Raw genomic sequence first — 25523 nt, 5'->3', positions numbered from 1 at the left:
TAGATGGATTAGAGAAGTCGTTTGTTAGATTAGATTGACACTGGCGGATAATCATTGTTCCTTATTTCATAGTTGTCGTCACTCCCCTCACATACACTCTATGAATTACGTAAACAAAGAAAGCTCTGACTTAAATCCTAGAAAACAAAACAGCACACTAGCAGTAACCACATTCCCCTAAACTATCGTTGTCATTTGCTAAAAAGTTTAAAATTGCGACTTGCAATCTAAAACTTTTTATCATAGGCCCTTTCATGAATATCATTGCACGGAGAAACGCCCAATGCCACCCACTGAGAAATCACAAACAAGTGCTTGAAAACCGTCCTACACGGGTCTCATATTGGAACGGTTGATCAACAGAAGACCTTCATCAAACCATGGTGCACAATAAAACAGACTGTTATAGAGGGAGAACGAAAACCGGCCGAAATCAGTGCAGCCAAAAAACCAATATGGAAAATGATCAACATTGTAATAGATTTCCATTTCTTGCAATAGTTGATACATTTGGCTTAATAAGTTAAAGTTACCAATCAAAATTCTCTATGAAATTAGTCGTTATGATTAATTAAAATTGGGATACATATTACTATGTCAATTATTGACATGCTGTTTGAAATATTTGTCGGAAATCGACAATCGCATGTATCGCTTTGGGAACACTGTTCATGCTTTATAGTGTGTGTAATTAGTATTTTGAGATGAAATTAGGAAAAATCAAATAAAAAATTTAGAAGAAATTCATCGCATAGTTTTCGTATCATGAAGAAACTATTTTAAATTTCTGAAGTGAGTGTTTTATTCGGAATTTAGTGAAGAATCGTTCTATGGAACAGAAGAAGTGAGTAAAGTTCGAATTGTTGTGCAATTAAGTGAAACATGTCGGTGTGTATTGCGAAGATTTAGCTAGTAGCGATGAAGAAAATAGTCTCATCGCTAATTTCAAGGTAAGAAATCGGGAAAAAATAATGAGTGCTTTCTTTTCAAATTATTATAAGTTTGCTGTACCTATTTTAGAAAAGTGATAAATGGTAAAATATAAGTTAAGTTCCAAAGATTTTTTTTTTGTTATTTAAAAAGTTGATTCTATAAAGTTGTATTGTATAATAAATGTTTAAAGTTGAGTAATCAGGAAATCAGATAAATAGAGGGGCTGAGATGAATAAGGGAGCGTCAACCCTATATAAACCAATTTTCGAATGAATGCATCCAATTGTCCGCTGGAAGCAACTTCCTCGACGTGCTGACCAGTCAATTGGAAGCACTCATGCTGCTGTTTCAGTTATCCTCATCCTAAGTAGGCAAAAAACCCGGTTGAAAGATTGAAGTGGATGCGAGTGGAAGTAGTAGCTATCCATCGAAGTTGGCCTTGGTCGCTTGTTATGATTGTTAGCCGCGCATTTTCAGTTGCATTTTGAGGTTAGATTTGAATAATAGAAGGGAAAACAAACGTAAAATTTAGTAACAAATATTATTTTTATTCTTTTTTTTTCTTGGATTTTGTATGCTGTTATAAATGTTATATTAGATCATAAATAATTTATCGACATAGATTACAACCTAGGCGGCGGCATAGACGCAAGCCTCCGGTATGTTAAATTTGACAGTCTTGGACACGCTCTTGGCACTCAGGTCCACGTTGACACCGCGAAGGATCTGTTTCTTGAACAGCTGAGCGGCACTATCGCTAGCATCACGGCAGTGCACGTCAAAGTATTTGGCGGTCTTTGCGGATGCAACGCACTTGCCGGGACATGCCGGCAGGGGGCGCATTGTGAAGCAGATCTTGCCACCCTGCTCGATGATCTGATGCTGGCGCTGAATGTCGCACTGTTTTTCGGTGTGTCGCTGCTGATGCGGTTGATATTCTTTCTCTTCCGATGAGCTGGAGCTGGAGTTAGAGTCGGAGTTTGATTCAGACGATGATGAGGAAGACGACGAGGAAGATGACGAGGAGGAAGACGACGACGAAGACGATGAGCTATCATCGTTGACGTAGTGGTTGTAGTAGCGATAACGCTTGCGACCGGCTTCCTGCTCGCTGATGATGTTTCCGTAGTAGTATTCGCGCTTGTAGCATTCCTGCTTCGACTGCTGCTGGTAGGCAATGTTGTAAGCCTTGGCTGGTCCCGAACAGTTCTGACCGGTGATGGCATAGGAAGCCGCGAAGTATTCCGGATTCTTCATGTAGCACTGGTTGGGTGAAACGTAGTCGTCGTAACTTTCGCCATTGTTAGTTCCGCACAGACCGACGAAGTTGTCGTAGTACGACTGGTCAGCGTAGATACGAGCGCGATAACCATCGAACACAATCTTGATGTCGTCATCGCGGATGCTAATCTCCAACTCCTTTCCAGGCAGAGCGTAGGCACGGAACAGAGGCTGGTCGTTTTGATCACCGGTGTACATCTCAACGGCGTACTTCTCGTGGATTTGTTGAGGCTTTCCGTTGAGGTAGACTTGCGGCTGTTCGGAACCGTTAGGGATGATGTCGATGTTGTAGTCGTTCTGTTTGTACTGTCCAAGAACAACCTTGAAGTACAGTTCCTTATTAGGCCCAGAGCGAGTCAAAATGGTAATCTGTTCGTCCTCATTGAATCCATTCTTGAAGCGGTACTCGCTGTCGGCATTATAGAAGTGCGACTGCTGAGCGTAGTATTCGTAATTTGGCTTCACCGTGTGCAGCACCGCATGCCAGCATTCTCCCATTTCGTAATCGTATGTGTATCCATCGAAAGTATCAATGTACTTGCTGGATACAGCGCAGGAAGCTAAAACATACAAAGAATAAATTAGTACGAATCCAGAAGCAGATCTTCCCATAACTTACGTTGATAGTTTCCGCGGTAGGCATAGCTGGCAAGACGTTCATAGTAGTCCATATCCGGGTGCATAGCAGCGAAGTACCGAGCGTAGTAGTTCTCGACCGGATAGTTTTCAATTTCAAAAGCATATTCTGGAGCATAGAACGAAGCGTTGAAGTAATCTCCGTAGGGAGCCATCTCAAAGTTAAACTGATACTGGTTACTCTTGCCCTTGTAGAAATAGTTTGGCGAGAAGTACGGGTAGGTCTTGTATTGGAAATATTCAGCAACACTATAGGCCCAATCCTTTGCATACGAGTCGACATTCTTGAACTCGAAGTTGAACTGATACTGATCCAGGTAGTTAGCTTGACGGGTAGCGTTCTGACATTCTGCCAGTTGATAGTAGCCGCGATCCATCTGTTCCTTGCACTGTTGACCGACGTTCGAGATGCGCAGGTAATGACGGTACTCATCCGACTGCTGTATTTTACCCTTCATCGAGATCTGAGCTCCTCCCTGGCAACGCTCACCGTAGGCCAATTCGTAGCGCATCGAAGAGCTAGCGTCGTAGTTCAGCGCGTTAATGAAGTTCAATTTTGGAACATTCGGGAATTCATTCTGGGCGGAGAAGCACATCTGGAACTGCTTGTTCGACTGACTGTAGGGACTGCCCGAGAAGAAGAACAAATAGCGAGACTTCTCATCAACCGGACTATCGGCGTATGCAGCAGTGAAGATGAACTCGCTCTTCTGTTGATGACCCTCAAAAGTGAATCCAAAGTCGTAAACTGCTGCATCACTGTTTCTGATTCCGGCAGCGGCATTCTTAATAAACTGTTCCTGACGACGCTGGCTACCTGGACTGAACACGATTGGTTGAGCGTAGTTATTCTCGTTATAGTATCCAGAATACGCGTGCCGTCCCTTCGGATGCTTGACATCGGATTCCTTGAAATCCTGATCGAAATCTCCTTCCTTATAGTGGGCCACGAATTTCATGGTCTTGGCAGAGCTACGCTGTGAATCGTAGTACACATTGAACTGATGGTAGTGATAGGTCTGCGACGCGAATGGATACATCAGAGCCGAGGCATAATCGTGCTCCTGAATCATTTCATAGAAACGTCCAAAGTTCAAGAAATCGCTATCGTACTTGGCATGCAGGCGCAGAGCCACACCAGTCATCTTATCTCCCACGGTTTGTTCGTAAGTCTTGGTCGTTTGCTCCTCATCGTGAACGATTCTTGCGTTCGGGTTTTCAGCGATTGGTCGTATGTCAGTGATGTCCTTGTATCCAGTGTACGGCCATGAGCTCAAATGGAACAGCAGTTGATCTTCCTTGGGCTGAAGGAATTCGAACTCGAACTCGTATTCATCATTCTCGAAGTCCAAATCGAAATCAAAGCTCAACGGAAGGTAACCCTGGAACTTCTTCTGATAACCAGCGATGTAACGCTGATGATCGAAAGGAGTAATGAACCCGACCTTTGCGTCAATCAGACGATGGTACAGCATGTTCACGTCAACCGAACCATTGACGGTGCGCGGGAAGTGGACGTACTCTTCATTTTCGGTTTCCGGATGACCACCAGGTCTCTGGTAAATAGCTGGATGACTCTTAACTGTAGCTTCGGTCTCGAACTTCACAACGGTTGGTGTCTTCAGGGAGTACACAAAAGGAAAACCGGAAGCCAACGGGAATGCAAGAGTGGCGACCCCTTGCTGATAGAACTTGGTCATATTGAAGGTCATACCATCTTCCAGATCTTCAGCGAGCTCCTTCATCTGCCGTGGGATGCGTTCAATAGTTTGATTATTGAAAGCGTAGAAGTATTCTCCGTTAAACAGTTGCATAAAGAATTGTCCCTCCAACTCCTGGGCTTCCTCTGGATCAATGTTCAACAGCTTCGCAATCCGAGTTGTCGACCACGGCTGCGGTTCCTTTTCGCTATACCCGTTCTGGTTCTTACTGTATTGCTGGTAATAATCACTCTGTGGACCATGTGACTTGAAGTACTTGTCGAAGTATTCGCTCTTCCTGTTCGGGAACTGTTTGTAATACTTGTAGTAGTAGTCGGCCGATTTGTAGTCATCCTGAATGCTTGATGTATCGTACTGCTTATCCAAAAGATCGAAGAAGGTTTCCATGCTCGAGACCAGATAGTACCAGCTAGTGTAACGCTTCAGACCTCCAAAGTTCTCATGCAGATGATACAGGAAACCATTTGGCATGTAATGATCGTCAGAAGCAATTTGAGCAATATGCATGCGATAAGATAGATCCAGATTTTCCATAGCGTAGTCACGGATGTAAGCAGAAGAGTACTGCAGACTGTAAACTTCCGGACTCAACAGTTTATAAGCGGCTTTGGCATTCTCGGCAAACTCATTATCGTCGTCGTATTGATCAGCTTCGGCCGCATACTCCAGGGCAGATTTGACAGCTGCCCGTACGTACTGGCTAGGATCGTTATGGGTGTATTCAGCCATACGCTGGAGCATCTCAGCCGGAGGTTGTGTGCGCATCAACAGAAAAACAGCTGCACTACGGATCTCATGGATGTCTCCGGTATTTTGATACATCTTGTACAGAACAGAACGAGCCAGCTTCGGATAGTTCTCAACTAGTTCATCCAAAGCAACCGCCATAGCAAGACGTTGGAAGTCACTGACACGGATCTTACCTTCCAGATAAGGTTCGAAAACGTTCAAAATTTCTGGATGTCCGAGGTTTCCGAGGGCACGAGTGTAGACCTGAATCTTGATACTGTCTCCAGCATTGACAGCTTCTCGCAATTGATGAGCAAGCCAGGGGACGATCTTATGGCCAACAATTTTATAATCCGAATCCGATAGACGTCCGAAGCTATATACTGGATAATAGTTGTAAGCCGAGCGGTTGTTGACCTGTGCACGGTTCACGAACTTAGTGAACGAAATAAGTGCGGTTACGTTCAGGCTATCCTGATGTTGAACAGTGTCAGAGGTAACCAGCAAGAAGAACTCATGCATCAGAGCTTCCGTTGGGTAGCGTATGGATTGAGGCAGAGTAGCCACAACGCTTGCGGCTTCCGGTCCCCGCAGTTTCTTCTCTTCGATGTATTCCTTGATTACCTTAAAAGCTGGTGGAGTTCCTGCTTCAGCCAAAGCATCACGGAAAGTGTTCCAGGCATCAACGCGTTTGCTGAATTTCTCGCTATGGTTGTCTCCCTCGTTGCGTTCCTTCTGGGACACGAAATATTTCTGGGCGGCATCGTAGATTTCCTGATAGCTCATGGTGCGAATAGCACGGGACAGAATGTTGAATTTGTTCAAGGTGTTAGATTTCGGCAGCGAAGACGGGTTTTGCAACTCTTCGGCAATTTCCTGAACAAGTTTGTAGATGGCCTTGGATCCATCGAAGTTTTGGGCGTATTGCACACTGTATCCCTTGTAGCCGGTGGTGAAAGGTAGGAATGGAGTCTGCGGAGCTTCCTTGAAACTTTCCGGGACCGGTTGGTAGTAGGCTTCGTCGCTGTCCAGAGAGTTCGACTCGGACGAGGAGGATGACGAAGAGGAATCTGATGAAGAAGATGATGATGACGAAGAAGATGATGAAGAAGACGATGAAGAAGAGGATGAAGAGTTGTTCTTCTTTCCGTTATTTTGTTCGTTGGATTCTGAAGAGCTGGACGAAGAATCATCCGAGCTGCTCGAATCAGAGGAGGTGTCGTTCGTTCGGCTCAACCGATACTGGTCCATCTTATAAGCTTGATAATATTTCTTTTCCTTGGAAGCATTGAGATCGCGACGTTGTCGGTTACCTCGCTTTTCCACTGCGTCGACTTTGTTAGCGTAGTTTTCTGCCGGGCTACGCTTTTGGTTCTCCTGGGATTCCGAGCTGGAGCTGGATGAATCCGAAGAGTTTGACGAGTTGGACTCAGAGGACGAAGAGGATGATTCCGATGATGACGAAGACGACGAAGATGATGATGATGACGACGAGGATGAAGAGGAAGAATCAGTTTCGTTTCCTGGACGGACACTATTCTGCTTATCGCTGGCCATGTTGTAGCTGTAGACCAGATCGACAAAGACCTGGCGATCATCGGCTGGGCCTTCTGGAGTCCTTTCATAAGCGGACACTTTATTGAGCGAAACCTTGACCTTCGAATAGACCATGGCCTTCTCTTGGTTGACCAATGATGGAGCGATCACAACCTTGTTCGTAGTGCTGGAGGATTGAATGGTGTAGTTGTACCAGTTACCGGACAGGAACATGCGCGACACAGCAGATTTCGAGGCAACATTACCCATCTGGTTGGTATTCGGTTTGAAGTCGCTCTCACCACTGAAACCGAAGTGGTATCCCATGCGCTGCTTGCAGTTATCAAAGTTCTGAGTCTTCATGACTTCAAAGTAGTATTGACCATTTTCGCGGTACTCCGGTTTCGGAGCCCATTCCGGATTTGATTGGGTGATGTATTCCGGAACAGCATTAACATCGTACAGGGTTTCACAATTGCCGGTTACGACTGGCTCCATAACCTTGTATACTCCGGTGAAAGAGTTGTTCTCCGGGAACTGGTTGTATTTAGAGTTCATCTTATGGGTTCCATAGGAATCCAGCTGGAACTGGCTTGCCCATGCCTTCAGGATATTAACCTCATTGTTAGGAATGGTTTGCTCTACATATAGACCCTTGATCACTCCCTTGTGATAACGGATACCGAATGGCTTGGAGCTCATCGGGTATGGTTTGTACTGCAGGTTCTGCCGACACATCTCAGTACGGTATCCCTGAGGTAGACGCTGATTAAAGACGGCATATTCTGCATTCTGGACACGGGCAACTACGTATTCGGGATCTTTTGGGCGTATCACTAGATAAGCTCGTGAAACAATTCCGGTCCACTGATCATCGAGATCGTTCAGCGCTGTCATCGTCTTGGAAGTAACATTGTAGACATATTCACGATTTGGTTCCCAGGCACCATACTCATAGCCAGTTTTGTTCTCCGGTCGGTTGTAGGCGAACTCGCTTTGGTAGTCGTACTGATAAGCAGTACTGATCCCCACTGTTGGAATAGAATAAAGAACCGTTAGATTCATTGATCGAGTTAGAACACTAACCTAAAACTACTTACCAAAAGCGAGGAGGAGTAGTTTGACGAACATCTTAACCTCAAAAAATCGGAACGCTTCCACTTGCTCACCTCTGATCACCAGATAGGAAGTGTGATGGTTGAGATTATGGCGAAAGTTTTTATATGGAAAAATTGCTTATTTCTTGCAAATTTGTTATCGCTAGAGTAATCAGAGGATGGCGCATCTGCGCTTAGTAGACTACAACATTGTATTGGCTTCGATAGCAACAGCTTTAGTTCGAAATGTGTAAGGCAAAATGACACCAAATAAGTCTTAAATAAATTTGTGGTATCATTTGATGCTTCTGGCATTTTTTCGTGATTAGAACATTAACAAAAAAGTAACCTGTATCCATAGGGTAAAGTGTTATGTTCAAAAACATGGACAGCCTGTTTAGGTGCAAGAATCAAAAACGAAAATGGAATTAAATTTATTGTAAACGAAAACTTTAACCCGCAGAGCGTTCAAGCTCTGAATCTGTATAAAATAAACATTTTAGTCTCAATGAATGGCCCCTAAGGTGACGCCTTATCACCAATAGTTCATAGAAGGAACATGAATATGCTGATCGGTATCGTTGAACTCCCGTTCATTTATTTTTAATTTTTTCTCGAATCACGTAGTCGTCAGGCTCGATTATCAGTTTATTCGAACGAATGCTTGGCGTAACCTAGTTTCTCTCGTCGCCATTCAGTTGATCTGGCGCATTAAAATTGTTTCAAACTTGATCTTAAGCCAAAACTGCAAGTAGCCAAGTCATTGTTTTATTTTTTGGATATTTATTAGAAAAGAATTTCAAATCCGAGAGCGGGCATAGCTTGGTTGGTTAATCGATTACCTTGTACGCATCTCGCCGGGGTTGGATTTCCAACCCAGCACATAGGGTTAGAGATTTTTTCAAAGAGATTTTTCTAACCAGAAAAAAGAGGCGAAACAGCCTAAGGTTAAAATCCCAATAATAGAAGAAAAAACGATAGTAATGGTGGTCGAACAGCACCATGAAGATCTACATTGAAGCGGTTGCCTCCGGAAGTAGATTTCAACCGAAAAGTTATCTTACTCGCACAATTACACGACTAGCCCGCGTTGTGCTCGCTGCCTGAAAAACAAACACTTTAATTGGAGGGGAAACTTATCGAGTGTTTTTTGAGAAGGGCGAATAAGCATACTGTCAAAATTCACTTTGAGAAGAAATTCTGGAGAAACCATTATAAATCACAGCAACAGACGAAAAAGAAAACTTTTCTCTCTTTTTTTGCTCAGCGAGTTACGGTTTGTCCGGAATTTTATCTCAAAGCGACTTTTGACATCATGCTAATTGGTCCTTCTCAAAAAATACCCGAGATTTATTCTCACACTATTCAGGGATACGAAGGATAGTGCGGCTCATCTTATCCAACAAAGATAGAAAATCCCTTTCGGATAATCCCTTTCTCGCGTCCAGCCCGGGGACAACTTGACAGATAGTGCTTGTTTCATATATGTACCACTGATTTGATGGTGGCGCTAATATGCCTTCTCCGTACGAGGACCACGAACAACGAAACGAAAAAGTTTCAAGAGAAAAGCGTATTTCGTTACGTGTGTTATGAACGCCGTCAATGCAGCAAGAACAACATTTAGAAAAAACGTATTCCAAAATGTAGATAAAGAAAACAATTATTAGAGAATAAATTTATCCCTAACTGGAAACTATCAGCAAGCTACATAAATCTTATTATAAATTTAACAGGAAGTCGTTTTTTTTAGTTTTATTGTTGTGTGAAGTATGTAATCGGTAAATCATTGGCGCTTTTTGCCCGAGAAATATGCATGAAAAACATTTTGGCTAATGAAATCGAATCACCAAGCCTAGCAATTCGTGAACCTATGACATCTTGTTTAAATTAATCAAGAACGTCAAGAATTCTAGAATTTTGTTTGGAAATATAAACAAAATATGTAGGATTTTCTACACAGCAAAAATGGCCTTGGATAGAATTTGTGCGCTTTTACCGGAATTCTGGCAGCAAACCGGTAGTGCCCGATTTTAGCAAGAATGCTGCCAGAAATGTACAATTATGTTCGACTCTTGCCAGAGTTTTGTTCGAATTTTGCAATGATTCTGTCCGGAAGATTTTGCGATGGTTCTGGTACGGATCCCTTTAGAATTCATTTCGCATTTTACTCGGCTTCAGCTCGACAGAAAACTAATGGAACAGCTTCTACCGGAAGATTTTCTGTTGGTTCGATCTTAAAGTTTTTCTAAAATCTAAAAATCTAAATTTCTGAATATTTTTCTTGGATTTTTTAGATCCAAAATGGAATCTATGGTTCTGTTAAGGTATGGTGGAACGAGGACAGTTTCTAATTTTATCAGCGAAATAAATTCGGTGAAATGCTTAAATTGTTAATTTTTTGCAGATGGAGAAAATAATAGATGGGATGCGCCTTTTTTAAATTTTGTTCCATTCGAGCCGCCATGACATCACCAAATCACCACAAAATTTGCTTTAAGTTCAATATATGGGAGCTGTCAAGTTGTCCCCGGGCTGCTCGCGTCAGCGCGTGAGTGAGTAAGAATCCTGATATCTTATAACAATCCTGCTCGTTTCCAATGCAATAAAGATCATTTTCGTATCCAATACAATTCTTGTATCCAATATGCTATAATGTTCCATCCCGCGTTGCATGCTAGACGACTTTCGTTTATTCACGTATTTTGTGGGTATTTTGGACCGCTTTAGGAAGCCTTGAGAAAAAATTCTGAAAAAATACAGTTTAGCTACATCATCTGGATCATTTAACGGGTTAAGATGTACGGCTCCATCGTCTATTTTCGAAATCTAGTGTTCTAAATTGTCAAATAAACATATATGCTTAGGAAATGTTACAAATTTTGAAGAATTTTTCTAATTTTGGACCACACAATTTTATTTTGGACCATAAGCAAACCATATTTTAGACCATCGTTTTTCCTTTGAGCCAATGTTGAAAACATATTTTGGACAAATCTTACTCAGAGTTGCTAATTTTCAATAGGTTTGTTTGAACTTGAAGGAGGAACAAATCTCAAAGCATACCCTACGATGTTCAAGTCGCAGTTGTTGGTTGCATTATTCGTTCAAACAGCCGAACTGCTCAATCATTTTCCATTTCATTGACCCTGAGCATATCTCTCTACTAGGGTACTAAACAGGTCTTTCAAGCAAAACTACTCTGAACATACTTCTCACTGTTTATGTCTGCTTGAAATCGCAAAATATGTCAACATTTAACCTAAACTGACCTCTACAGAGCAGATTACAGCTTTAGTTGGTGAATGAAAAAGCATCACTTTGAAATGAAGATGTACGGTTTTATCATGGAAATCCCGCCAACTTGAAAGTGTAGACTGTAGCGAGGCTGTAAATTTGAATCATGGTTGGGGTGGATTGAGCTGAAAGTTGGCATTTGAAAATAAAAATTCGCATCAGTGGATCGATCTTACAACACATTTTGGACTCTAAATGTTCACATATTTAACATATTTTTATGATAAATTCGTACATGATTGCTTTTCTGGGAATTAATAGTGAACTTTTCAAAATACAGAGTAGGTATGCGAAGAGATGCCAGAGCTATTTGGGAGCATGGCGAAAATAACTAATATATTTTGGACATATAAAAAATAACAATTTCAACACATCTGATCCTTTATATCAATTTGAAAACATTTTCTTATATCTTTTATCAGCTTAATAATCATATTTGCATGTTTAAAATGTATGCACTTTAGAAGTAATAACACTTCAATGTTGGTTATAACCTTACCACTTTTTTTGGACCAGTAAAACTGCAATGTGAAGACACGTTTAAAAAATTTTAATTTACTGCTTCCTAACATACCATTTCACTCAGAATAGAACGGGAGATGCTTTCTAGTGTGATAATTTCAGTGTTACATTAGTAATATTTCAATTTGTTGTAAACTTTAAATGGTAAAATGCACGAATTATCGCCAAGTGGTCCAAAATATGGTGGTGGTCCAAAATACCCTCGTTGCCCTACATGAAACCCTTCGCAAGTGGTAGATTTTTGAATTACAATTCATTCCATCCGCTCCATCAAAAGATAAACATGACCAAAAATTTCATTCATCGGGTCAACTATTTGTCATCCAACTTGCGAGACGACGAAAAGATAAACATCATAGACAAACAACTCAGTCTTAACAACTACCCAAAAAACTTCGACACAGACTCATCAATAGGATGCACGAACGCAACATACTCACCCTTCAGACTACCGATGAAAACCTGCAAACTACTGCAAACATTAGCATACATTCCATACTTAACAAACCAAATTGGAAAGCACCTGAAAAACGACTACACATACAACTTGCACATAGAAACATAAAAAACAGTTGGAAAATTCTGCACAAAAATTAAAGATCCCGTTCCAACCGATCATCACAACAACGTTATTTACAGTATTCCATGCAAACATTGCAGTTCATGCTACATAGGAATGACGTAGAATATGCTAAAACCAGGATATGCGGACACGACTCACTACAATACTTGGGACAAACCTCTACAGGATAGATCGGACACAACAGAAATACAAATTGCCCATCTAAAAGAGAAAACAGCACTAATGGATCACAGTATTATACACAATCACAGGTTCGACTTTGAAAACACTAGCATATTAGCCAAAAACTGTAAGCCACACGCACTTTCTTACATAGAAGTATGCCACATAATCACTGGCAAAGACAGTATTAATAAGCGAACAGATACAGAAGGTTTAAATTCCATCTATGCTGGAATTTTTCACACTCTAGATATCGAGAATCGAAACAAACGAAAAATGACAACAAATGTAACACGCAATAGTATATGAGCACCAAATAGCAATAATACACACTCACACAAATACACACGCTATAATCGAATCAAAAGTAGTAGCGAAGACTACATATTAAGAAGACTGATATCTTTTTCTTTCCCCTATACAAACAAGAAGCGACAGATGTTACAGCGCCTCTATTGGAGGAAGGTAGGAAGCTTCATGAAAAAATATACAGGGTGTTTGGTTCATGGTTAAGAATCTCTCGGGGGTGATAGACTGTCATATTTGGAGAAAAAAATTGTTCTACACATACCCTCAAATCTCAACCGTTACAGAGTTATTGAACTTTTTTCTGTAAAAAACTTATTTGTCTTAAAATACCTCTAACTCAAAAAGTATACTTTGTATTTTAAATGTTTTAGTTCCATTCGAAAGGTGAGAAAATTTCCTATTTAATGGTGTTCTCATATCTTTTAGTTAATTAGTTTTAATTACCTTTTAGCTTTAAAGTAGTTAAAAGTTAGTGTTTTTGAGGAGGTTTTTGCTAATTTTCTCGAAATAATGAAGTATCCATTATCCAAAAGTTGGGTTTTAGGACGATTCATAATTTGTTCTTTGACATCATATTCCTATCTCTTCTCATTTCTTTGTAATTTCATTACTATACTTTTCATGTAACCGACTTGCAAGTGCTTAAAAGACTCTAATCTAAAAAATATGCTTTATATCGTTATTTACAAGATTTCATTGGAAAGCTGAGAAAATGTCCTATCAGTGTATGTACAAATATTTTGTAGTTAAGTGTACTAAATGATTTTTCACTAACGAAATAACTCAAAATTTGTGTTTTTTGGATAGTTTTTTAATTATTCTAATTATTAATCAACAAAATTTATCGTTACAATGAACAATCATTTGATGCCCCTTAATGTTCTCTATAACTTACTATTTGACACTTTGTCTATACCTCTTTTCATTTTGCTGCTATTTAATAGTTAACACAAGATGACCTCGCCGCAAATGTAGTTGGTTCGAAATCGTTATTTTTGCATATGAAACGATGTGATAAAAACAATTTTGCGTCGAAACCAAAAGAGATGATTGAATGGAATCAAAGAAAGAACTGTAGAATTTGCTGAGATGCGATATTTCCATGATAATAATGGAGATGTTTATTATTTACAATTTTAAGAAAATTAACGAAAATGTTAATAATAGCACTAACTTTAAACTAATTTACTTCTAAAAGAATACTAAATTCACTTAAGTGAAAGGTATTAATACATTTTTCTCTGTAAAATTTTCCCAGCTTTCGAATAAAAAGAAAAAAAATACAATAAGTTCCATACTTTTTCAATTAGAGCTGGTATTAGTGAAAATGAGATAAAAATATCAAAGTTGAATAACCCAAACTCATGAAAGTTAGAAAAGGTAAGTGTATCATGTCAAAGAACGAATTATGCAGCTCTTCCAGACTAAAAATCTGGATTATTAAAACAATGAGGTTAACTATTAGGATTTTCAAGAAATGAACGAAAAATCGATTAAAATTGTTTAATTTTCAATAAATTACTTTGAAAAGGCTACTTAAACTCATTAGCTGAAACATGTGAGGGCATCACTCAATGCGAAATTTTCTCACCTTCCCAGTGAACTTAAATATTTGAAATACAAAATATATTTTTTGAGTTAGAGGTATTTTAAAACAAATAAGTTTTTAATACAAAAAGTTCAATAACTTTGTAATGGTTGAGATTTGATGGTATGTGTAGAACAATTTTTTTCTCCAAATATGACAGTCTATCGCCCTCCGAGAGATTCTTAACCATGAACCAAACACCCTGTATATGTGTGTGTGTGCATCACTATGGGAAGTACCACCTTTACTCACAAGTGGTGTTGCTGTTACTGTCTCCAGATTCTGGACAGAGTTGCCAGTCTTCTTGTTATGCAGTCTACGCAATTACACAAAGAACGAAATGTAAAAAAAAATTGTGATGAAAATGAAGAATAAAGAATGCAACTAAATAAAAAATATTTTTTCACATATCTTGAATGATTTGACACGTTAAACTTTTTTTCCATACTGTGTATATTTAACCATTATCACAATTTTCTAAGCTCTCGGAACTTCTAGAAAGTTCAAGTTTAAGAGAAACATTGATTTTTACATGCTATCATCAATGTTGGTGTCTTATCAATAAATGCTCTTCGGACTAAGTCGGCAAATTATAAACAGCTGCCGTATATTGATCAGCAAAATTTAGCCATTTTCCATCACTGAACTTTATTTTTACATCCAATTAACTCCTGCTGTCAGCTAGTGACATATTATAATTACCACATGACACCCCCGGAATAAATCTTGTACGACATTTCTGAACCAGACGGCGGCATCGTGAAATAGCCAGAAGTGGTACGTGGTGGCTCCATTCAAAGCTCCTTGTGCGCCGGTTTGGTTTCGCCAGCTGTTTATGGCACTTTTGGCAAGACTCGAACATATTTCCACATTCATTCATTGTACTCACCTGTGGCGAAAAATACCGCAGACCACACGTGACTATAGCGACACAATCATCTGTCGCGGATCACGCCACGCAGGTCAAGCGTCGTGAGTGGGAATCTTCTTGTGCCCTCGATGGGGGCCAACTCCCACGCTATGTCAAGCTTCCAACGAACCATTATTGGCTTTGCATGTGTAACATTCACACTTTCATTGTCGATCGCCGTGGTTAGATTCTTTCCACTCATATTTTCTTTTTTTTATATATATATTTTCAGAGAGGACACATTCGTACCTCGAACGGCTCGTTCTTCATCGAACCGGTGGAGAAGTACTCCAATGAAGACACCAACATATGGCATGCTCTTTCCCGGGAACGGGGCGTTCCGGAAATTTTAACCATCGACGACGATGTGGTGGAACCGACGGCCAAGGACGCCAGCAGCAATTGCGCTCTGGACACCAACCAGGAAGGTGAGTGGAGTAAATTATATATTTTTCAAACAAGCGTTGGTTTTTTTTATCAACTGTTTCTGGTGAATTTCGAAAGCGATTTGAAAATCGTAATCGAATTCATGTTAATAGTAATTGCTATATCGTTTAAGATGACTATGCAAAAATATGAAAAACTTGAACTTCGATGATACGATGATTGATGACAAATAATTTATTTGGCATTTGAAAAACAAAAAAAGTCAATACTTCTGACGATGAGTAATATATCAAGCAACAAAACAAAGCATGCTTGTCGCTTATTCGAGTTGACTTTCTTATTGCGAATTTGTTCACATATCGGCCATAGACGCAACCATAAATAATTCATAATATTCTAAACACAAAACAATATTGTTTATCCCATTATACACGACTTTTAAAAAGCCGTAAAGCAGCATTTGTTTGAGCCCCGATTAGAATAAAACTATCATTTGCACAGTTAAGGCACGTATGAGAATCTAAAGGGACGCAAAGCTATTCAACCTAACATCTCAGAATCAGAACCTAAATAGCAACACAGCTAAAATACCCCCTCAAACGGTCCTCCCCAGAGGGAACTGGCTTTGATCAGCACATCTCGGGATGGTCATTTACATCGGAATTCCTTGAAGCCAGAAGACGATCATTGTGTTTTCTGGCGCTGCGGTCATAAGATCACAGCCCTGAACTTGGAATATATATCGAGGTGTCACGGAACTGTGTGTGTTACCTGTCGTCGATAAATTTATCGGATAATTTGCATAATAGAGTTCCATGTTGCTCTGGGTCGTCGCCTTTTGTTGTATGGTTCGTCGGAAAAGACAAGGGATTCCCTAAGCATGACGTATGACCATACGTTTAGTCTACTACTACGCATTTGCATGTCGTTAAAGAGCATCATATTTCATCCGACCCGGAAGCGGAGCCTTTTTCAGACACCTTTTTTCTGTGATGGGGTGTAATCAATCAACGGAATTAATACTTATATGGAAATACAACATTATGTGTAAAACTAGTAGTATTTAAAACGGAATATTCTGAAAATCTGGTCGTATCTAAACGACGCCAGTCAGTGACTGATATGAGCACTGAAGAAGATTAACTCTCTTAAGAGGGTTAACAAAAAAAATATTCCTAAACTCGTGAATAAATTGTCATGAATTCTCGAACAATCACATTTTTACGTTTTGAAAACAAAAACACGAACGAAAGTCATGTGATTTAAAATTGTGAATACAAATTTTGCTTGGGTAACGCATATATAATGATTTTATTTGTAAAGTTATTTGGATTTTTTGCGAACTTCAGTCATAGTTTCCGTTATGTCACTACCAAATCGTTTCTCTATCCGTGAACTAATTCACAACACTAGGAACATTACACACCAAAAAATAATGAATCTTAACCGGCATGTAAATCAATACGAATGTAAACATACAAAGCTTGAATCAAAAATTTTAATGAAAATTGCGTTTAAATCAATGCACTCAATAGGAGCCTTAAAAAGCATACAATTTTACGCTCTCATTGATGTAATATTACATGTCATTCATTTTTCAGCAATATTCGAATAAAAATACATTGAAGAGCAGTGGTTTTCTGTTCAATGAAATTGTAATTTTCAATCCACGTGTAAAATTATAATAAAATTAGTTGAAGAAAGCACAAGTCGTGTATATTTGTGGGTGAACTTAATTTTACTTTAATGACTGGTGGTATCCAACGGGGAAAAACGATCGGAAATGGTGAGTGAAGCTAAGCAATCATGTGAAAAAAATTCCCCCCAGAGGCGAGATCCGAACTCGCAACCTTTGAGACTCCGGCCCAATGCACTAACCCTTATGCTATCCCTGGGTATGGCGACATCCCAGAAAGAACATATGATTATCCCACTGGCGACGGTGATCGTACCCTGCCTGCAAAGCGAGAATACCAGAAATCGACAGTCTTCATTAGCTCTGTCATCCACCGAAGTACGATGGGTAATGAACTAAAAATTAGACATCAGACGATAATAAAAACCCGGGCCTTGGTATCTAGCGGGGAAATTAAATAGATCAAATGTGTTGGGGTGATCAGCTGCCGTTGTGTGTGATTCTCGCTTTGCAGGCAGGGTACGATCACCGTCGCCAGTGGGATAATCATATGTTCTTTCTGGGATGTCGCCATACCCAGGGATAGCATAAGGGTTTGTGCATTGGGCCGGAGTCTCAAAGGTTGCTAGTTCGAGTCTCGCCTCTGGGGGGAATTTTTTTCACATGATTGCTTAGCTTCACTTACCATTTCCGATCGTTTTTCCCCGCTGGATACCACTAGTCCTAAATAAGGTATTGGCACTTAAGTCAAAAGACAAAAAATTTGAATTATTAGTTTACTTTTATATTCATGCTCTAAATATGTATGTCTTCTCTGGTTGCCGTCCGAGCGTCATTCGAAACTCACCAGTTAGGCGTTTAAATTTATCATCTAACTGGCCCCAAGTTGGTGGCTAGATACTGATGACAAAAATCCGAAACGCATAACAGACACATCTTTTTGCGATCGTACGATGAAGTCATTTATAAACAAACTCAGAAAAACAAAGTAAATCGGTAGCTGTGGGGCGTTTAGGAAGGATTTGCATTGTTCATCTTCACTTCTTAGCTGAGAAACGAACTTTGTTACGATCTAATTCAATTTACGAACCCTCGGTTTGGTTCGTAAATGGCGGCAGATTTTTTCCAAAATACCCATATCATAAAGGGCGAACACGAAATTATTGCGACATCGAAAATGTCATGCCAATTATCTTATAATGTTTAAAATCAAACCAAAATTTTAGGGTAGTTTTATACATATATTTAAAATCAAAAGAAAAGTTAATCGATGGAGCCTTGAGTGTAAAATTGAACGCATTTTCGCTTGATGCCCTCCATCAAAGTCTTTACAGTGTCATCCGGTACCAGTTTCTCAGTTTTTCTCCATTTTCTTAACATGTCCTTCTCGTCTTTGACTGTCTTCTTGCTCTTCCGAAGTTCCCGCTTCATCACTGCCCAGTACTGCTCCACCGGGCGCAGCTCCGGACAGTTTGGCGGATTCATGTCCTTTGGAACCAAATGGACAGAATTGGCCTCTCACCACTCCAGGACACTTTTAGAATAGTTGCATGATGTCAAATCTGGCCAAAATAGCGGAGCTTAGTCGTGCTGCTGCAAGAACGGCAAAAGGCGCTTCTCGAGGCACTCAGATTTGTAGATCTCGCCATTTACTGTGCCCTTTGTCACGAAAGGCTCACTCCTCAGTCCGCAAGAGCAGATGGCCTGCCAAATGAGATATTTGGAGGCGAACTTCGACATTTTCTTCTTCTTAAATTTGTCGTCCACATAGAACTTGCTCTTGCCGGTGAAAAACTCCAACCCCGGAACTTGCTTAAAATCGGCTTTTATATACGTTTCGTCGTCCATCACACAGCTGCCATATTTTGTCAGCATCTTCTCGTAGAGCTTCCGTGCCCGAGTTTTAGCCGTCGATTGTTGCCGCTCATCGCGGTTTGGGAAGTTCTGTACCTTGTATGTATGTAGTTCAGCTCTCTTCTTTGCATTCTGGACGTAGCTCTGCGACATGCCGATCTTTTTAGCCAAATCACGGCTTGAGACGTTGGGATTTGCTTTAATCATCCGCTTCTCCTTTCCCTCCGTCTTTTTGTTCTCCGGTCCCGGTCTTCTTTCAGCTCCTTTGCCGTGGTCCAACGTAACGTCAACCGCTCTTGGAACCGCTTCAACACTCTGGAGACGGTTGAACGGTGAATGTTCAACATTTTTCCCAACTGCCGGTGCGACAGGTCAGGAAATTCCAGGTGTTTGGAAAGAATTTGTTCTCTCGACTCGCGTTGGTTCACCTCCATTTTCGTTGAATCGAAAAACACGACTTCGAGTTTGATAGCATGTAAACAATACACATGAATGAGAAAGTGTGCAAAATTTGGTTGATTTTTACCCAATGGTAAAAAAAATTATGCCCTGTTGAATGTGTCGCAATAATTTCGTGTTCGCCCTTTAGATTCATATTGATCCAATCGCTAGTTTGGGTCGGGAGGAGGGGTTGGAAATAAAAGGAAATTGCAAAAAAGGAGGTGTGTTTCGAATTTATCTCACTAGTAGCAACACAGAAGAAAGAAAAGGACACACGACTTGCAATGACGCGTGGAGATCCTTTTTGGCGCAGGAAAATATTTGCTTCCTGTCCTGTTGCATCTTTCGAGTCATTCATTGCTCTCCAGTGATCGTGCAATACTTTATGATCGCGGTTGGTTCTTTTTTCTTACTTCTGGCCATTACAGACCACAGACGTCAATCCGCCTTCTTTGGCTTTGGTTCCACCACTTATGATGCTGGCTTTTGATTTGGAGTTATTAGAAACAGTTCTTGCAGTGTTGCAGTTGCCTTTATTACAGCAGCCAAAAATTTAACAACCGTTTGTAGATTAGGTGATGATCTGAAGACTTTGTGTTGGCTTTACTTGCCGAAGCCGAGATTTTCTTAGCGACTGCTGTCCCCGGTTTACGACAGTGAACTGGTTCAACATAGACCGGCCAGGTAGGAATCTGTCATTGATACGTGCAAAGCGTTTTCAGTGGAATGGTAGTGTCTTGTGTTGTGCACTGTAGGTTCTGGAGGAAGGCCGCATTCCTACTACGTAATCACTATTGCAATATCTAGGAACATGTTTTTCTACGTATCCTTTGTAACTGATTTCACTTCTTTGTACTCCGACATGATTTTTTTTTTAAATTTTTCAAATTTTCAACAACCATATCGTAAACGCGAAGTGCCAGGTCTTGTAGTAAAATCTCGAATTTACCATTATTCACAATCACAAAGTTTTTGAATTTGATTTTAACCCTGTCACGATCAGCGACCTGTTGTAGGTGGTTATGCAAAATGATTTATTTGCTTGGGGCAACCGATTACACGTTATAATTATTGAATGCTTGATATGATGGAATTGGATAGAGGTGATTTTCGTAAGGCTTAGCTATCAAAACTTTTGGAAAATGTTCCAAAATCAATGATTACGTTATTTAATATCGCTTTAAAAACACTTAGTTCATCCATTATCAACAATTAATAACTATAATTCGACTAGGAAAATGGCCATTGATTTTCTATTGAACATAATTGTAAGTCTTTATATTGTTCTCTCTCGCTTTCGCCTTTCGCTTTACTACCAAAACGATCGCAAACGCATTCATTCGAGCATTGTTATGTCCACGATCTGGCAATAACGTACAAATTTATGAACAATGTCTCAAGCGCCAACACACAAATGCCCGCTCTTACGCGATCATGAATCATACTCGTCTGGGAGTTCCCACTTTAAAATACGAAACTTGTATAAACTAGACATCAAGACTCATTTTCCACTGAACTGTACACTCAAAATTATGCATTAGTATGACGGCTAGCGCAAACTTTCGAAAGCCGCACATAAACGGTTTTTTGTTAGAGGGAACTTTGCCACTGTGACCACTATTCAGGTTATCTGTTGTGCCTTTCACGTAAACGGTTACTTGGTTATATAAACGAATTCAAACACGTAAAGCTATAAACAGCCTAGCATACGCGACATAAACACGCCAACACGATCAAACACGTTAACATAAACACGCTTGTGCGCTGCACGGTAATACACATGCGAACATGCAATCGCGAACATTCGCGCACACCTACACCCGCCATCTCACATACATAAAACATTCCGGTGATTAGGTCAATATGTCAGCAGTTACGAATTTTTGTACGCGATCTCAAGTGCAATTATACCGGCACTCGTTCCAGTGCGATCATGAATCAATATCTTTCAAGAGCCCCTGCCTTTGTTCCTAGCAGCCTAAGTCAATGTCTGCCATCTTGGTCTCAAAAAAATTCATTGCACTAGAAGTCTCAGGACGTCATGGCCGAATACTCTTGTGATTCTCTAGGCGTGAAGCGTACAATAAAAATGGCCGTTCGTGCAAACATTCAATAGTCTACGCGAATATGCAAGCGATTACGCGGTTTATGCACGCGACACACAAACGCTGACGCGTCAAACCCGTTAAAATACAGACGCTCGAGCCCTACGCAATAATACAATTCTCATCATAAACGCAAACATACAATTGCGTTCATTAACGAAAACCTACACCCACGAGGGCGAATGACGCATCGAGGTTAAAACCCCAATATACAATAAACAATAATAATAATGGTACACCACCACCAATAAACAATAATAATAATGATACGCGCGATCTCGCTAACATAAAAACGTTCCAGTGATTAAAAGAGCATTTTAACAACTACGAATTTCCACGTTTCCACGCGATCATGAATCAGTCACTTCTCGAAACCCCTACTCTCGATCGTAGCAGCCTGCATTCATATCTTCAGTTGAACAAACCTCAAGACAACAAATTACGCTCATAGTTCCACAAGTTTTAGGGTGACATTACCGGGCATTCTAGTCATATGAGAGAACTCAATCTCTTCTAGCATCTGAACCGTTCATTCAAAATTAACCATCAAACTCGCTGTTTGTGTGAACATTCAAGAGCTCACGCTAATATCCAAATGATTTGACCACACGGTTATACAATCGAATTTACACACAAAGATACATACTAACTAGCACACGCGACAAACAAACGCCTACGCGATCAAATACGTTAACATACAAACACTCGGATCCATACACGCAGATTAGTAGGCGAGGTCTCGTTCGTGACAGTTCGTTTTTTTCTCCTGCCAGTTTTTTCTCCGCAGCATTTTGCTGCATTTTCCGAAGCTTGGTTGGACCATTTCCGACACATTCCCAGTAGTGAAATACTAAGTGCAATACGGTGGATTACTGGTCCAGAGTTATCGGAACATTTTTTAGCGCTAAGAAAGGTTTCTTCTACGTGCTGATGGAAGGAGCAAATGGCATTTGGGAAGTGCCCACCGAATTTCTCTGACGCCCCAGAGATCGCTCCAGCCAGTAGTATTCGGGACATGAGTGCTGCTTTCAGCAGGTTCAAGATCGTATGCGGCGCCCATAATTCACCGTATTATCCAACATCGAATTCTGTAGCTGGTACGCCAGCGCGGCCACAGACTAGAACGGTAAGTTTTATATGTGTCAGCAGGATCAAGATAGGACGCGGCGCTCACAGTTCACAGTAACATTCGACACTGGTTTCCGCAGCTCGTACGCCGGTGCGACCCCACAATTGACCTTTCTACTCCCGTTAAAAAACGGTGCCGAATTATTTCGTGAGTAAAACAAAAGTATTGCACTGCAAAAGCCAGTTGAGGTTAGGTATTTCGTGAGGCAAACAAACCAAACTCCTTTGGTTTGACTTTGCTTCTGTGGTTGTAAATGAGCTGCCAGAAATCATAACAGGTAAGTTTTGTATATATATTAAATATGGCCGGATTTTCAAAATTTCTACCCAAAACCGAAATCGAACGAGTCTCATTTAAGCTTGAGGTGTGACCACACCTGGCTGCTACTCCATTATCGATCTAGACTAGCTGAAGTTGCACAGAGAATAAGTAGATAATTATGCTTGAGAGTAGCGAATCATCTTTCAATTTGCAACTCCTGGTAATCCTAAAGTATTGATCATTATCGGTGCCGGCCAGGCCGAACGTAGATCGCGGAAGGAAAGGGAAGGAATGGTTAGTCCGATACTTGCTTTCGCTAGAGGCCGCAAATACTACTGCTCACTCGACAAGTATCACAGGAGGAGGATATTTTTGTTAGTAAGAGTATAGAAGTTGGATCACTTCTTCTTTACCGACGCCAGAGAGGTGACTTCACTATCTGGACTAGATGTCGATCCAACAAACTCATAGACCGGGGACCAATGGCTTTACTTCCCTTCCGAAGGAAGACGTGATCACAGATTTTTTTACCTCAGAAAAATCTCAACAACCTCGGCTGGAATTGAACCCAAGTAAATTGGAATGAGTGGCGGTCACGCTTACCACTCAACCACCGGCGCCGTCCGAACGACTTCATTTTTATTTTAAAAAAACTCAAATCCTCCGGTTTTGATTGTTTGAAGATTACGAATTGTTGGCCTCGGCATTTATTCCAACCCGCAAGGCCTTATTAACAGAGAAAAATTTTCTATCGTCGCACACTACGACCATTACGTAAATTTTGTAATAACTTGCTTATTCAGACGAGCAGAACTGACCGAACTACAGAAGGCTGTTCCAGCACGCCTTCATTCGGCGGGGGAGCGAAGCCATACCGACTCACAGTGATCCATACCATACAAAAGTCGGACAAACCTCAAACCTATATCTCGACAAACATGTCAAATGGTCCTAAGTGCAAATGAGAGCCTCTCTTTGTTTACTTTCTCTTTCGATTATTACAGCGTCATCTTAAAACTTTTCAATATTTTTTCAGAATATATCGAAAAACTTTGATGTCGACTAGCTTATTTTGCTAAGAGTTGAGTAACAAACGTATAAACTGCCGAGTTATTAGCGAAAGAGAAAGTAAACAAAGAGAAACTGTCATTTTCAGTAAGGACCACTAGACATGTTTGGCTAGATATCTGAAAATTCATTCTCAAAAAATTTGGTGTAGTCAATTTTTATCAGAATTCACATTTGACACTCCGTGAAGTTCTATTGAGTTCTATTGACCATACTTACCATAATCAGTGGTTGACGTGCAAACATCGATAACGCGTACGAAAACGGTTGCTTGGAATCGGGACTCACACGTGTCTGGTATAAATGTAACAAAGTTTTCGTTTCATTTTTATACTCTTGTTATGGTCAGAATTACCGATGTTTTCAGAATTTCTAACATAAATTAATACCTAGCTTTTTACAAAAGAAGTTTACACTTTTCTGGTAAGCTTTTGATATAAAAATAAAAATTTCATCTTCGTATCACTAAATGCGTTAGACATTATGTTTTATGTTTCTTGGCAGAGAGCGAGTCAGGACAAGATGTAGAGCGAGTAAAGGCGCTATAACCTAGACACCAGTCCCATCCCATCCAAGGAACCTAGGACCAAAGGAGTGACATTAGCCCTCTTAGCGAAGTCACTCCCAACGATTTATCAAATCCCCATCAAATTGAAACGGTCGGTACGGTTGTCCACGTTTCTTCCTTATTCAAGGTTTGAAATAGTTCGTTGATTAAATTCTTCATTAAATGAATAATTCAATTGCCGTATAATTTTGAATCATCTTCACTTTGTACACTGCACAGTTGGCCTGGCCGCTTTAATGATTGTGTCACGTATCATATGTACCACAAACATTAATACTGACAAGAAAAATTGTAGGCGAACGTCTGGAATTTTACAGGATCCCTACATGTATTGGCTGTGTACGTGTAGACTAGACTAGACTAGAAAAACTCGGATCCATACACGCACTGTTACGGCCGCGAGCTCGCAAACATGAAAATGCCCCGGTGGTTAAGTGAAGGTTTTAACACTTTTAAATTTTAAACGCGGTCCCAAGCACGAACATATAAACGCTCGTTGCCACGCGATCGTGAAATCTCCACTCCCCCATGTCTGAACCGCACGATATAACAATCAGAATTAACGCCGACTGCAATTGGCCTTAAGAAGTGCTTTAGTGGGCGACATTTCCCGTCTCGTCTGCAATTATAGGGAGCTGCAATTGATAGGGAGCCCTTCCGAAAATTCAGCTCTACAGCTGTAGTTGGACCACTTTCAAAAAACTTTACCGTACAGTTTTACTCGTTGACAAGCGACCCCTGAACAAACTTTTTAATATTGGAGCCTATTT

At 40.4% G+C, this 25523-nt stretch overlaps 2 protein-coding genes across 2 annotated transcripts in view; one reads left to right on the top strand and one right to left on the bottom strand.

Moving 5' to 3' along the window:
* Positions 1–25523, top strand: part of LOC131685016 (A disintegrin and metalloproteinase with thrombospondin motifs 9) — an 811665-nt gene that overhangs the window by 565708 nt on the left and 220434 nt on the right. The window contains 1 exon segment of the mRNA XM_058968345.1: positions 15537–15732. Coding sequence (XP_058824328.1) covers positions 15537–15732 — 196 coding nt within the window.
* On the bottom strand, positions 1502–8010 carry LOC131685015 (vitellogenin-A1-like). The gene is made up of 3 exons (XM_058968344.1): positions 7937–8010; positions 2834–7867; positions 1502–2774 (listed from the first exon to the last, which is right to left on the bottom strand). The coding sequence occupies exons 1-3, from the start codon at positions 7965–7967 to the stop codon at positions 1564–1566; spliced, it is 6276 nt and encodes a 2091-aa protein (XP_058824327.1). The 5' UTR covers positions 7968–8010; the 3' UTR covers positions 1502–1563.

This window comes from Topomyia yanbarensis, chromosome 2 (assembly GCF_030247195.1).
Source record: "Topomyia yanbarensis strain Yona2022 chromosome 2, ASM3024719v1, whole genome shotgun sequence".
Classification (NCBI taxonomy): Eukaryota; Metazoa; Arthropoda; class Insecta; order Diptera; family Culicidae; genus Topomyia; species Topomyia yanbarensis.
This window is presented reverse-complemented; position numbering and strand designations above follow the sequence as displayed.

Excerpts from the sequence above, each read along its gene's own strand:
- LOC131685015 (XM_058968344.1), bottom strand. The coding sequence starts at position 7,967 with ATGTTCGTCAAACTACTCCTCCTCGCTTTTG. Across the intron at positions 7,868-7,936 it reads ACTACTCCTCCTCGCTTTTG|TGGGGATCAGTACTGCTTAT; the intron begins GTAAGTAGTTTT and ends CTATTCCAACAG. Across the intron at positions 2,775-2,833 it reads CTACCGCGGAAACTATCAAC|CTTCCTGCGCTGTATCCAGC; the intron begins GTAAGTTATGGG and ends TGTATGTTTTAG.